Source organism: Vipera ursinii (assembly GCF_947247035.1).
Source record: "Vipera ursinii genome assembly, chromosome: 1".
In the NCBI taxonomy this organism is placed as follows: domain Eukaryota; kingdom Metazoa; phylum Chordata; class Lepidosauria; order Squamata; family Viperidae; genus Vipera; species Vipera ursinii.
This window is the reverse complement of record NC_139512.1, coordinates 331,427,865-331,443,187: the sequence shown is the minus strand read 5'-3', so window position 1 is coordinate 331,443,187 and position 15,323 is coordinate 331,427,865. Positions and strand designations below refer to the sequence as shown.

General features: G+C 38.3%; 1 protein-coding gene across 3 annotated transcripts in view; it reads right to left on the bottom strand.

Moving 5' to 3' along the window:
• KIF13B (kinesin family member 13B) overlaps positions 1-15,323 on the bottom strand; it is a 157,619-nt gene that overhangs the window by 47,326 nt on the left and 94,970 nt on the right. For 2 of the 3 annotated variants that reach the window (XM_083354306.1, XM_083354307.1), the window contains exons 19-26: positions 14,995-15,141; positions 12,799-12,948; positions 10,367-10,495; positions 8,558-8,728; positions 5,386-5,543; positions 4,594-4,726; positions 2,144-2,290; positions 695-721 (exon numbers count right to left, since the gene is read on the bottom strand). In XM_083354306.1, coding sequence (XP_083210432.1) covers positions 695-721; positions 2,144-2,290; positions 4,594-4,726; positions 5,386-5,543; positions 8,558-8,728; positions 10,367-10,495; positions 12,799-12,948; positions 14,995-15,141 — 1,062 coding nt within the window. The remainder of the gene's footprint in view (positions 1-694; positions 722-2,143; positions 2,291-4,593; positions 4,727-5,385; positions 5,544-8,557; positions 8,729-10,366; positions 10,496-12,798; positions 12,949-14,994; positions 15,142-15,323) is intronic. The other variant, XM_083354305.1, reaches the window with a different exon arrangement.

Here is a 15,323-nt window from a genome sequence, read left to right as displayed (position 1 = left end):
AAATTGCTCTTCAATTCCACTAGGGATACTGCAACCTAAACTTATACTAACAATTGAACACTTCCAAATCCATACCCACTTGTTTTTTTATAGTTGAGACTTGGTCATCTCCCTCAAGAATTCCACAATCTCCAGACACTGAGACAATTTTGGCGCCATCGCTTAATTGGCCCAGAACTGAGATATAAATTGGGATATCTTCAGTAGATTGATGATATGTAACCATGTGCCACTGACTGACCATTCCCAGCAGCTTCAAAAAGAAATTTTTCTGAGCTATCCATTCCCAATCCTCTGAGCCAGTCTAGGAGAATATCATTATCGTTGGTTTGAAAACTGATGAGAAATCAATGACAAGGCATTCAACATGGCTCCTCTTTATTCTATTTATTAAATTTATATTTATGACATTTATGAAATTTATATGCTAACCATCTTTCAATCCAAAGCTCTATCCACATCACAGGCCCACCAAAGCTCATACCATCTCAGTACTACGGCCAGATTTATTTTTATTCCTATCATATATTTTACTTGGGCAATGACCATAATAACATTAATAAGTTTTATTTAGAAACTACAATATTGAATCTAGAGACTGTTGATCAGATAATATGATACTTCTCTAATGAACAAGAGACTAAATAATCTAAAAAGTCTTAGATTCTGAAGAAACCAATTATAACATATTCACCTGATAACTGTCCATGTCGTCTTCTTCCTAGAGAAAAAAACATGCAAAATTCATATAAATTCATTTTTACACCCAGTTACTACACATACACACACACATACATACATACACACACATACACACATACACACACACACATATATATAGTCTCTTGCTTTGTAATCTGGTGCCTCAACCCCTAGACCAAATAGTTCTAGTGGATGATATGGATAAAATGGACAATATGTATATATTATCTACAAGGGAAGATTCTCAGTTAATGGGTCTGTACTGTAGAGAAGCACTCTCATTTATAGTTTATTTCTGAACCAATTATCCTTGGGGGGGAAAAATAAAGCTGGAGGGTGCTGCAATTCTGGGGCAAAAATATTCCAACAGCTCTCTGAGATAGCCATTAGAATATGTAAATTTAAACATTATATAGGAGTGTATGCTAAGTGATGTATTTTTGTACAGGTTCTGAATACTAGTAGGCCTCAAAAATTGTGGATAGCTGTAGCCCGATGTTTTGTTAAGAAGTCTGCCTTCTTGCTCAGAAAAATGACAAACAGCTAACTTGTGTTGTGGAAAGCATCCTGTGGGTCCAAGGAGCTGGATGGGGGAAGTCTCGTATATTTGCCTCCTAGTAAATGAATACTTTGAGTAGTTTGGTGTTAAGGCACCAGGAAGAGTCTAAAAACCAGAAGGCTCTGAATTCTAGTCCTGTCTTAGGCAAAAAGCCAACTGGGTGACCTTGAGCCAGCCACACTTTCTCAGTCCTAAGAAGGAGGCAATGTCAAACCACTTTTGAAATCTTGCCAAGAAAACTACAGGGACTTGTCCAATGTTGACTCCAAGGCACACACATACACAAAAAAGGATGCTTTATTGCCATAGTAACTGCTTGATCAATGAGAGGTTCTCTGCCATAGCCAATTTGTAAGCACCCAAAACAGGTTCTCTACTTTCAAAATACATATAAATATGCAAATTATTGTCTTTCTGAAAGCAGATGTAAAGAACACCATTCCCTGACAGGTGTGAATATTCAACCTCCAGCTTTCAAACAGTATAGCAGGGGTGTCAAACTGCTGGCCTGCAGGCCGGACACGTCACGTGGAAGCCATGCCCACCCCATTGCCGGCAATGGCAAAACTGTCCCGATACGTTGCGTGATGTCACGTGACATAGCGAATTTGACATGTCTTCAGTATAGCTTCCTGTCTCACACAGATGCATGCAATTTAACACGTATCAAAACTCAGATGAGCTCAAGAAAGTGGATTCTAATTCACCATTCCATTCTGTAATTTAAATCATAGAGAAAATATAGAAATGCAACCAGCCCTTTTGTCCAAGTAATTCAGAATGATCCACTCATTCAAGAAACTCAAGCAGAGAAAAATCTGACATATAACCAGTATGCATGAACACACTTAACTGCTTTTGGTATATACAAGAATCTTCTACCTGATAATTTTCATGACTTTTTGGTGATTTGATATGTCTGATCTGCACACAGCCCACTGCCACAGATAAGATGGATTCTTCCATGAGAGGCAATGTTCCTGATTCTTGCACAGATTTCACTTCCACTTGGATTCGGTGTGACTGTCCCTACATATTCAGAGAAAATATTGTAAAAAGCAGTATACGAAGAAGAAAGAGTAAGGGGGACCTCTGCTGGCAAAAAGTGGTCAGGTAGTCTCACTTTGGAAACAGCATCTTTTTTTTTATTAAAGAGTTTTACAAAAAAAATTTTTTACAAAACATCCCCAAAACCCACCCACCCCAAACCCCCCTCCCCCCCACTTCCCAGAGCTGAATACAGGGTCATAAATATAATAATCATATTCTAACTAAAATTATCCATTATAAAATCAACCAAATTCATAATGTGCTTTAACTCCCCTTTAACATTGATACATTTAAATTATTAAAAACATAATAATAATAACTTAAACAAAAATATAATCAATACTAATACTAAAGTTAATAAAAATCTAAAATCTACTCATAAGCTAAATGGAACTTTTTAGTCCCATATTTATTCTGAATATAATCTATCCATCTCCTCCAAACTGAAATATATCTTTCTTGCGAATGATCCTTCAAATAAGCAGAAATCTTAAACATTTCAGCATCTTGACCATTCAAACTGATTAATCAAACCATTTGCCCATTCATTCCAAATTGTTCGGGGGTGGGGCGGGGTGGGGCGGGGCAGGGTGGGGCAGAGAACAGCAAATTGGAAACACAGGCTGCATTAAGACTACATCATAAAACACTAAGATCATGAAACTAGAAAGTTGCCTTACCATGATAGTCAGACAATTAGTTTTACCAGTCTAGAATTCCTTACTTTTGACTAGCATCATTTTCCAAGATCATCACCAAAGGTCTTTTCCAACACAGTATCTGAACTTGTTTTGCATACATTGCAACCTGAGCTCTATGTAAACTTTGTGTCAAACTATCGAGCTATATCCTCTACTAAGAGTTGATCCCAAGTCTGCAAAATAAAACACCCTTACACTATTCCTGAAAGATGAGCCTGAAAAACAGTCCATTTGTCAGATGAGTGTTTGCAGTGTGTTGTGGCTGCAACTTGCAGAACTGGAATGGCCAGGGACAGCTAGAAGTAGCAGATGCCAAACAACTGGAAGGTTCCAGGATGGGGAAAGCTATAACGCTGTAGGCTTTAGAAAGCAAAGACAGAGCAATGGCAACATGGTATGGAGCAATTTGTCTTGTTCACTTACATATACTTATTCATTCATGTGCATGCAATTAATGGCAACTGATCAAAGGAATGGATTCTAAAATAAAGTTCTCATTGGCTGCTTTCACCTAATATGCATAACCTAGTAACTGAATTAATTCACCTTCTGTACATAAACTGAAGCACAAGTATCCAACTGGTCCTAACTTGCCCAATGCTAACCTTAATGAAGGTTGATGCTAAGACTTCTATTTTGTGCAAATGCATCTGAATGTTTAGCTGGTCAGATTCACCTAAAGGGAAGGCTTTTTCAATTCAGAGACTCTTTCCTATAGAAAACTAACAGTAAAACCTCAGAAGGTGGAAGGGATAGTCATTATTTTAAAATATCTGTTAAATTACATCATTTGCATTCATTACAGAAATTAACTGAAGAGATGTAAAACATTAATGCTGTAATCATGCAAATGATATAAATTACACAAATTTTCTAGTCTTGGAAACAACATACTTCGTTGCTCGGGGCGAGAAGTCCAAATTAAAATGTCCAAAATCCAGTTAATGGTTGTCCAAAGAACTGAGATCTTTCTATAGGGGATGTATTCTGTGATATGAACAAGCTCAGAGGTGTTTAGAATAGAAGAGCAACTAATGCAGACATGTCAAACACAAGGCCCGGGGCCCGGATCCGGCCCGCGAAGTGGTTTCATGTGGCCCGCGAAGCCATCCTAGAAACAGTGAGGGAACGGCCCCCACTGCCTTGGCCCTGGCCCAGAGACCGACCTTCTGCCAGAGACCCTCAGATCTGTCCCACTCCTGCCCAGGCCCCCATAGGCACCCGTGATGCGAACAATGTAGAGCTGGCCACGCCCACCCAGTAGGCCATACGCACTATAGCCACGCCCACCCAGTAGGCCATGCCCACCCTGGCCATACCCACCCAGCCCCTTGAGGGCAACCGCAATGCTGATGCGGCCCTCAATGAAATTGAGTTTGACACCCCTGAACTAATGGGAAAGAAAAATGTGGTGCTAAATAGCCTATGTTTGTTCATGCTACCACAGGATTCTGAGTAGCCTGAACATCATTTGACAAAAGCCAAATTCATAGTGTTTATGTAATCAATCAACCACTTCTCTAAAAAGAGAGGCAAAGTAATAAGTATTGACATTATTGATGGTCTTCTTTACCATCTTACCTGCTTAAGCTGAAAAATGCCACCTGTATGTACATCCTTTGCTGGAGTTACTTCTACTGGACAGTATTCTCCATTCTCATTGAGTTCCAGAATCTGAACCCATAGCTCCACTTTGCGGGTGACCTCACTCCATCTACCAAAAGACAATTTTTGAGACAAATGAAACACTATGCCTTTTGGAAAACTGTTCAAAGATTATACTTTGCTTTGGAAACTATACATCACGAGAAGAGATGTTTGCAAGTATAGGTGTATGTGTGTGAAAGAGAGGAAGAGGGAGTATATATGGGCAAGAAAGAAAGCAAGGAAGGGAGCATACCATATGTGTGTGCGCGCATGGGAAAGAAACAGTAAAAAGGGAAATAGTTTCAGTGCAGCTTCACTTCCATTGGCAAAGCACATTTAAGTTTCCCTTGTGGTTATGCCTAAGTTACTTAGAGTATCAAATTTTGCCAACATTGGTATTTACATTTTGAAATGAGCTGCGTTTTGAATTGAATTGAAAATTACTCCGTTCCTAATATGGTTATAATAGAATCTTGAGATTTTAGAAAGGCAGTGATTAAAGAGTAGGGAGAAGAGTTGTGGCAGAATGCAAACAAGGAAGAGAGAAGGTAGAAATGCTCCCCATGGCCCTTGGTTTCTGAATTCTAAATGCCAGAGGAATAGATCGGAACATCGGAAGAAAGTGCACAATAATTCATATTTTGCTTATAAATCTTCTCCTCTGACTTCTACACCGTTTTTCTTCACAAGTTTTAAATGTGTTCATCAGCTAAGTGCCACTTTTACCTGTCTCGGAGGCTTCGTGTTTTGGCTTGAATTATTCCTAAATCCCACAGTGCTGGGTTTTTGCGAGAATCACACTGTTTGTGTCCATATATTTCAATAGCTAGAGCACCATCCGAAAGATATTCCATAAAATCTTCAGTGATACTGGCAGAGAATTCCTAGTCAGAAAAGGATTAAAGTGTTAATGCATCATTCATTTCCTTCCCTACTATTGGAACATACGGATGCAGAAATAGAAAAAAGAAACATATAGAAATAAGGGAGTAAACATATTAGTGTACATTAATCCCAACAGGATATCTGAACTGGAACAGTCAATAGCTGAGATCTGCAACCTTAACAGAAAGCTTAAATCACTATGATAAATAGAGTACCAGAAGGATCTAGAGAGCAATTTAGAAAGCTTTATGCTTAGAATCCTGAAGCAAACCACAAGGGGAAACACGGCAAAATTAATGGATGGAATTTGCTGTCCTACTTTTGGAGATTTATTATTGCTTTTCATTATGATGAATTCATTTCTCTCTTCCATGTGATGTTTCCTGATTGTACAGCTTTGACAGGCAATTAACCAGCAGTCTTTTGGTATATTAGTATTGCCCATTTGCAGTACAAAGGCAATAATGTAGGATTGCTATGCTGGGTTCTTGTTATGATTAGAATAGTGTTAGATATGAAAAGCTCTTAAAAAACATTTCCATCTGCTAAATTAACCTTCCTGAACCTGTTGTCTTCAAGATGGTGTGGTGGAGAATGCAATGTTACAAATGGAAAGAATACCAGCCTAAATTACATCAAAAATCACTTTCAACAATCTGAATCTGCTGGGTTTTATGATCAGTGCCAGAGTCAGCTGAGATATAGTTGTTCAGCATTAAGAACAGGGCTATTTGGGTGCTGACATTAATTTAAACTGTTTTTAAAGGGATATGAACAGTATTTTAAAAGTGCTGGAAAAAAGGAAGCGAGAGAGAGAGCTCATATTGTTCAACAATACACTGAATTATAATTTGTTTTGTAATACTTTGTATTGCTTTTCTATTTTTTTTACTAAGGGCTTTTTGAAATAAGAAAATCAGAATATTTCAATTTTATAAGTCATCATAAAAAATGATCTCAATTTTAATGGCATGGTATGTATGTTTTAGACCAGAGGTGTCAAACTGCCGGCCCACAGGCTGGATGCGTCATGCGGAAGCCACACCCACCCCAGCTTGGGCAAGGAGGAAAAAGTTGCGATACATCGTGACACGTCAAGGGATGTGGCAAGTTTAACACCCCTGTTTTAGACTATATGAAAGAGGCTTCAAGAACTTGCTTACATTAGTAAACTCACTTTTAATATTTATAGAAAAAGGGGAGGGATTTGAGTATTTGAGACAGGCTTCTCCAGAATAGCCTTTTGTACTTTTAAGAGCCCCAGAAGACAAAATGATCCATTGAAAACACTGTAGCTCAGCAAATAAAGAGACAGTAAGCCTGATCCACATTTGATATAGCACGTTTGTTTCCCAGGGCTAGACATTTGTTAATTGGAACAATCATATTACCCTACTGTGCTGTCTTTCCTATTGTTTCTAGTTTGTTCTAAGATCCAATGCAAAATGCTTGTTTTGGTTTCTAAAGTTCTGAATGGTTGGTACTTTCTTATCTGAAGAGTCACACCCTCTCTCATTTTCTACCTGAAATTTGGTCCTTAGTAAAATGAAATTCAGAGGGTGTCCACTAAGGAAAAGGGCATTTCCTTCAGTGCTGAAATCTTGGTTATAAAATGCTTTTCCTATAGAGGTCCAGCCTACTTTATATTCTTTTCAGTAAACAATAATTTTTCCCTTTATTTCAGGCTTCTTGAGATTTTTGACATAGAAGTTTTTAAAGAACTTTCAAAGCTTCTCAAGACCCTGATAACTTTGAATTTCTAGAGTTTCAAAGTTCTACCTATATGATAAAAATTTGATATTTCTTGATTTCTGAGTTTTAAAAATTTCTGCCACTAGTTATAAGTAGTGTTTGATTTTTTATTTTTAATGGAAGCAATCCAGAGAATTCCAATTATGTGACATCCTAGAAATATTCTAAATAAATACGGAGAGCAAATATATATTGTTTAGCCTAATAAATACTAGAAAAAAGAGAGAGATTTGGAACAATGCAAAAGAGTATGCCACTTTAAGCCAGGAATCATGATATAAAGTCATTAGCTGCATGCTTACTGAGACCATATTTTCAATCCTGGTTACACAAACAGGTAAATATAACAGTGCCAACAAAACAATGTGACATGCAGGATTATAATTCATAATGACTATACATGACAAGATGAGTAACAATTAGTTTAGAACTGGCTTATGAATAATATAATATAATATAATATAATATAATATAATATAATATAATATAATATAATATAATATAATATAATATAATATAATATAATATAATAATATAATATAATAATATAATATAATATAGTATAATACTGTATAATACTGTATAATACTGTATAATATAATATTATAATATAATATAATATAATATAATATAATATAATAATATAATATAATATAATATAATATAATATAATATAATATAATATAATATAATATAATATAATATAATATAATATAATATGCTTTAGGTGTAAAAAATCAGTATATTTCATTTGGATATTATACTAAACTATCTCTATCTGGTTGGTTGGTTTCAAAGAATGGGCTGCCAAGCATGTAACTCAGGGGTCTTCAAATTTGGCCCAGTGTGCTTTGCTAAGGAATTCTGGGGGTTGAAGTCCACAAGTCATAAAAGGGCCAAGTTTGAAGTCCCCTGATGTAACTTATTCCCATTTTATTACAACCAGCAGAATTTCAAGCTTAAAATGACACATGCATTGCACCGCTGCCGTGTAATATGCAGTCGGGATTTTTAAAACCATGATTCGTTGAACAATCCATAATGACTTAGATCAGCCATAATGCTACACCATAATATGTGTGCTAGCATCACTCTATTTCTCCCCCAGACACACACATCAACATTACAGCTTAGCATAATATCAGAATTGGTAAGAAAGAACTAGTAAGAAAGGATTTTGCCCACCCATCCTGGAGAGCACTTTAATGATGAAATTAAAGTTGCAACTCTGAGATAGCAGTAAAAACAATAGCACAATTACATTGCAATGATCGAAGACAACCATGCACCGTGGCTCCTTGCTGATGGGAGACAAAGAAGGATCCATTTCAGGGGCAACCATCACAGGTTCCAGCTGGTCCCAGAAAGAATACTTGCAGAACACAAAGTTGGAGAGATGCTGAGGCAAACCAGTAGCCTGAAGGATTTTAATCTAGGGGATTAAAAGGGCCACATAACACATACAGAGGTCAGTACAATAAATAATTAATAGGGTGCATTCAATAAAAGTTCAATACAAAATGTAGCAGACTGTTCAGAATAATGTCTATCTTATAAAATCAGAAGCTTCCTCAGTAGACAGTAAATCTGCCTTAAAATTATATCTTGAAATAAACAGCTCCACCAGGGGGCACTCTATGAGCAGACTTGGGTATCTCAAAGGTTGCTTCACTATAAAGCAGAAACTAAAGGGATTTGAAGACACAACCTTGCTCCAAAATAATTAATGCAACCGACATATTTGTCTTTGTGGCAGTTTAAAAAAACAGTGAAAGTTACGTACCTTAAGCTATCAAACTCTTGGTTTAAACAAAACTTCCACAATAAAATAAATACACGAGTACATTCAAATGAATATCCCAAAGGTGCTTTTTCAAAAGGCAGCTGAACTGAAGAAGCTTCTTGGATGAGAAGTGAAACATCTTCAAGCAAAACAAAGAAAGTCCAGTTGCCTTCTGAAAAAGCACCTTTGGGACCCAACCATGACCTGGATGACTGAGAAACTCCTTAGACATTTAGTTATCCACTTTAGAAAGGAACTGAAGAAGCTTCTTGGATGAGAAGGGAAATGTCTTCAAACAAAATAAAGGATGTCCAATTGCCTTTAAAAAACGGTCAACCATGACCTGGATGACTGTCCATAAGACATTTAAATGAGTATAATTGAGCGAACACAATAGTGACCAACCCTGACAGATTGCTTTGGCCTCACAGCTCCAGCAGTTATAAATAAAACTAAAACTAACTAAGGTCATTCTTCATAAAGTTGTTGCTGTCCCAGCATATTACACAATGTAATATCACTCCTAGCTAGCATACCCAGCAATCACAACAGGTTATTTTAAAAATCAGAGTTGACTCCTGTCAACCTCAGTTTTATTGGCAAGATTTCAGAAGTGGCTTGCCACTTTCTCCTTCCTAGGACTGAGTGACTGGTCCAAGGTCACCCAGCTGATTTCACTGAAATCAAGGCAGGACCTGAACTCAAGGCCTTAATTTGGTTTGTAGCTTGATGCCTTAACCACTACAGCAAACTGGCTCTCCACAATAACTATAATTAAAATTATAATCCATAGAGCACCCAGTTCAGGATAGACAGGCTTTTTGCTATCAAACTGTTTATTTTGGAAAAGCAAAATTAGGGAAGCTTTTAGAGAACTCTGTCAACATCCAGCTCAAGGATCCAAATAAATCATCAGGTTCATTCTGTTTCTGAAAATCTTATTATTTATTGCATACATGGCATGATATTGTGGAAGCAAAATTAACTCTGAGGTTCCCAGACACCAACTCATAGACTTAAACAACAATCTCTCCAGCCAAACCCCCAACTTCTCACATAGTCTCTGTAAACAATTTCACTTTGTTGTGGAACCATCTGCTTCTCCTCCACACCTGCTGCAGTGTCCTTGGAAATGTTTCAGGCTCTCAATGTCTTCAGAGGAATCATAAAGGTTTCATTTCTCCATCTAAACACTTCTAAAGCAACACTTCCCCCTTCCCCCAACTCTAATGGCAAGTCAAAACAAGAGGCACATAGCTGGCAAAGTTTCATTCTTGGCAAACTCACCATGCACAGTAACTTGTGTTCCTGCTGATCATTCTCAAAGCAGCCCTCCAAGCTGTCATCACCTCCTGCAATTCTCTCCCCAATATCTCCACTCACACGTACCACTTCAACATGCAGGCGACCTGCTACCTGACAGGGCACAAATCCCATAGACAGGAGGGATAATCATAAGGTTCTTGGAAGCAAATAAAACTACATTATTGAAAATAAATGTACATTAGCAAAATTCTCATCAATCCATGCTGCCTGAAACAGCAGTATAGATTTTTCAGAGGGTTTCAAAGTTTTCCACTGTTCTGCCTCAGGAAATACTGGCCTTCAATTTTCATTTTTCTCTTGAGTTTTTTAAGATCTATAATTTAATGTCTGTAATCTACTTTAAATTCTGCGGCTGCAAGCTGTTTTTAGCCCTGATAAATTTTGTTGCTATGTATTTATCTGAGCTGTTGCCTTGCACTGGGTTTGAAATGATTTATTGTAATGCCTATTGCCGTATTATTTTTTGAAGTGACTGTTTAATGCTGGGGGAAATCACTCTTTCATGTAATTATCATATCCAAGAAATTAAAAGTAAAAATTGGGCATGCCATTTTGCATGTAGTTTCCTATGCCCTGAGCAGGGAGATGCGGCACCAACACAGTAATGCAGATGTTCATGTTGTATATATTCCAAGAATAGTCAGACAATTATCAAGGGATTAATCCTCTCTGAGAGTCCAGTGGAGGAGCAACTGGTAATAAACTGGGAAAAGTAATCTCTTCTTTCTTCTATTTCAACTTCAAGGATCATCAAGCTCAGGGATAATATCAGAGATGTTAACAGGAATTGTCCTTCAATGGAGTTTTACCTAAAAGGAGTATTAAGCTTAGGAGAAGTTTTACTTGTTTGTTTTACAGGATTTCTAGACTGCCTCACTCCCAGTGAACACTGGATAGCAAACAACAGAACAATAACAATACAATTAAAGCAAACCTCCCTTGATACAGTAACATTCCTATTAAAAATCATCACAGGGTCCCCCACTCAGTCTGGCCAAAGGCACAATGGAATAACAGAATAACACAACAGAATAATGGGTTTGGAAGGGACCTTGGAGGTCTTCTAGTCCAACCCACTGTTCAGGCAGGAAACCCTATAACCGTGGTGGCGAACCTGTGGCACGCAGAGCCCTCTCTGTGGGCACGCGTGCCATCGCCCCAGTCCTAGGCCTTCAGCTGGGTTTTATAAAACCTTTTTGCTTTAGGCCTCTGCCGCCGTGTGCCAAAAAAAAGGTTCAATCAATCAATCAATTTCAACTTCTCGCGGGGGAAAAAAAATCTTGCAAAGTTGGAATTGATTGATTGAACTTTTTAGTCCCTCCCAGTCTGCCGTTACCACCACAGCCACGCCCACCCAATGGGCCACACCCACCCGGCACCCGACAATACACAAGTGGGTTTTGGGTTGCGGTTTGGGCACTCAGTCTTTAAAAGGCTCGCCATCACTGCCCTATACCATTTCAGACAAATGGCTGTCCAGTCTCTTCTTAAAAACCTCCAGTGTTGGAGCATTCACCACTTCTGGAGGCAGGTTGTTCCACTGGTTAATTGTTCTAACTGTCAGGAAATTTCTCCTTCGTTCTAGACTGGACCTCTCTCTGATACTTTTCCATCAGTTACTTCTTCTCCTGCCCTCAGGTGCTTTGGAGAATAGGTTGATTCCCTCTTCTTTGTGGCAACCCCTTAAGATTGTCAACCGTTGGACCAACAGGTACTCAGGGGAAAGGGAGAGGGTGTAGAGTTCCTGCCTAGCCTGTATCCAGTACCAAACAAAGGGGGAGACACTCAGGTTCTTTAATGACCATTTTGTAATCTTTCTCTCTGCACATAAAAATAAACTAAACTAAACAAAAGAAAAAAATATCACAAGAGTGAAAGTTTCTCCATGTAAACCTAAACAGTGAGATTAATAATGTGCTGAATTCTATATGTGAAGTAGTTGTGGAGATGAAGGATTATTATTCCTTCATCTGCATTTCCACCTGCTGTAGGAATGGTATGGCTGAGGAACAGGTTTATCAGTTTAATGAGAACTAGTCATACGCTAGTCTTCTCTAGTTCTAGTTTTCTTGTACACTGGTCAACATGGGTCCAATAGGAAATCTGTGAGGAGGAGAATGGGTTATCCCAGATTCAAAAGTCATCTTTGTCATGCCTTTTTATACACTTCACATGATTATCAAATCAATTCCTACCTAAACAAACTCAGGGGCAAACTGGGAAGAAATTAGGAAGAACTAAGAAGAAATTAAATACAACTGCCTATATTAGAGGCATCTATGTCAAAAGATAAGAGAATCAATAGTAATTGTGCACAGAGCTGTAACTCTTAAATAAGTAACAGTAATTATGTGACTAGATAATGATTAATAATTGATCATGTAGAAAGATACCTCTCCTTTCTGATTGATGATGGGCACAGCATATTGCAGCTTCACATCATAAAAGAGACACTCAAGGAAGACATTGGCGACTCCAATTAGGCTGTGGTTCTTTTGCTCATCATAAAAAGGATCTGCTCGCCGAAAGTAAGACCTCATAACCTTGAGTTGAATAGAGAAGAAAAAAGGGTGAACAACAAATGTCTATGATTATTAGATCCTCTTACGACAGAAGTTCAATTTGGCAGAGGGAATCATATTCTCTTTTTTTTAATTGAAAAGTTTTACAGCACATTTTTGGATACAAAAACCCCCACTCCTCCCCCTCCCCTCTCCCCAACCCCTCCCTCCCCTCCCCTCCCCCCTCCCCCTATTCTCTTGTAACAGACACCTTAATAAGTAAGAAAGACTCTTTCTCCATCTTCCCAGTTTGTTTTCAGTCACCTTAATATAGTGCCTCTAATATGGTTTAATCCAGCCTTCCACAATGATATATATGCCTTCCAGAGTAAAGACCATGCTAGACAGAAATTCTGGAAGGACAGCATCTTGAGAAAGCTGATTTAATTACCTGTATGCGTGCACAGGAAGACATACTGAAGGTAACTGCCTGTGTACCAGTAAGTCATGTGATTTGTTTTGTCTTAGACCAATCACAACCCAGAAACTATTTATAATCACAACCCATATTCTACTTACAACCCAGAACTAGTTTGCTGTTACTATTTTAGGAAACCAGGTTATGAACCCATTCAGAGAGGACCAAAGGTGTGTGCAAGAATAGCAATCTCAATATAGAGGAAAATAAAGGAAGAAAAGAAGGGTTCTGGGTTATTTCCTTTAAGGCTTCTTTTATGTGTTACTTTAAATAAACTGAAATTTATTTAAAGACAAAGAGTTCATGGGAGCACTTCAGAATTACCTAGTCCAGGGGTAGGCAACCTCGGCTCTTTTATGACTCATGGACTTCAACTCCCAGAATTCCTGAGTCAGCATAGCTGAGTCAGGAATTCTGGGAGTTGAAGTCCATGAGTCATAAAAGAGCCGAGGTTGCCTACCCCTGGACTAGTCAAAAGAAAAAAGTTCAACCTTCTAATGGCCCTATTTAAAAGCCACAGATAATGTTATTTTGGTTCAGTCTATGTAACAATTTTTGGAACTTCAAAGAGACAGCAATTCATTACGAAGAAGCACACAGACTCTCATAAAACAAAACCACAGTCAGCGTTAGGATAGTCCTCTTTGTACAATAGAGATAGCAAACTGCCTCACATGGCTTTGGGGCAAGATAAGCCAGAGATTTCCTTTGCAAACTGAACATATCACATGAAAGTTAAGTAAAAATGCTGTCGCGAAAATGATCCTTCTCCCCTCACCTTCATGTTCATTGTCTTACTGGTTGGCATGTTTACATGCATGTATGCAGCGGGTGGGTGGGTAAGTGGATGGCCAATCTAAAGGATGGGGTGATGTTCATGCTTACGGGAGCTTTGGCATTTTCTCACTTTCAAAGAAACCTAATGCCAAGATGCAGTATCATTCTCAGGATATAAACACTGCAGCCAGGAGAAGCAAAAAATAATCAAGGCTTTCCCACTTTTCAAGTCTGCTTCTTCCCAGCAATATAAAAGCAAAAGGATATTTTTTTATCTTTTCTGTTAATGTCGTCATCCTGCCAAACTTTGGGGCAAAAAAAAAAATCTTTTAAGGATTTTCAGCCCATACTTAATTTTTCAAAAAATAGCAAGAAAAAGACTATTCTCTAAGGATCACATATATAGATACATGTTCCTTTACCTCCTGGTCTCAACATATAGCTTCAATGAATGCTGAGTTTAATTTAATGTTATCCAAGGCTGTTGGAAGCCAGTTTGGGAAAGTGGTTAGGGAATCAGGCTAGAAACTGGGAGTCTGTGAATTCTAATCCCACCTTAGGGACAAAGACAGCTGGGTGACTTGGGGCCAGACATTCTCTTTCAGTCCTAGGAAACAGGCAATGGCAAATCACTTCTGAAATCTTGCCAAGAAAACTGCAGTAATTTGTCCAGGCAGTCTCCAAGCGTCAAAACAGACTCAAACCTCCAAGACTGTTAGCCAGGTTAGTTGAGGAAAATAAGATAGGAATACAATACATATAGAGAAAACTAAGCTGATAAATCATGTTTTACCAGTTAAGGAAAGGTTTATCCCCGCATCTCCTCCACATACCAGGTTGTCTTCCTCACAGTCTTTCCATTCTTGATAGAGGTCTCGCATATCTAACAACCGGTTCTCCAGTTTCTCCAGGGACCAGATTTGTTTGCCCTTCCCTTTTCGTCTCACCTGAATGGCTGGCTCACTAAGAACTGCACCCCGCTACAAAACGCCCAGAAGGAAGAAGAAATGCAGAGAGAGAGAGAGAGAGAGAGAGAGAGAGAGAGAGAGAGAGAGAGAGAGAGAGAGAGAGAGAGAGAGAGAGAATCAATGCAAATAATGAAAAATCTTTTTGTTACCTGCCTATCTTGAGAACTTGAGTAAGCTCAGGATTGGCAAGCTTT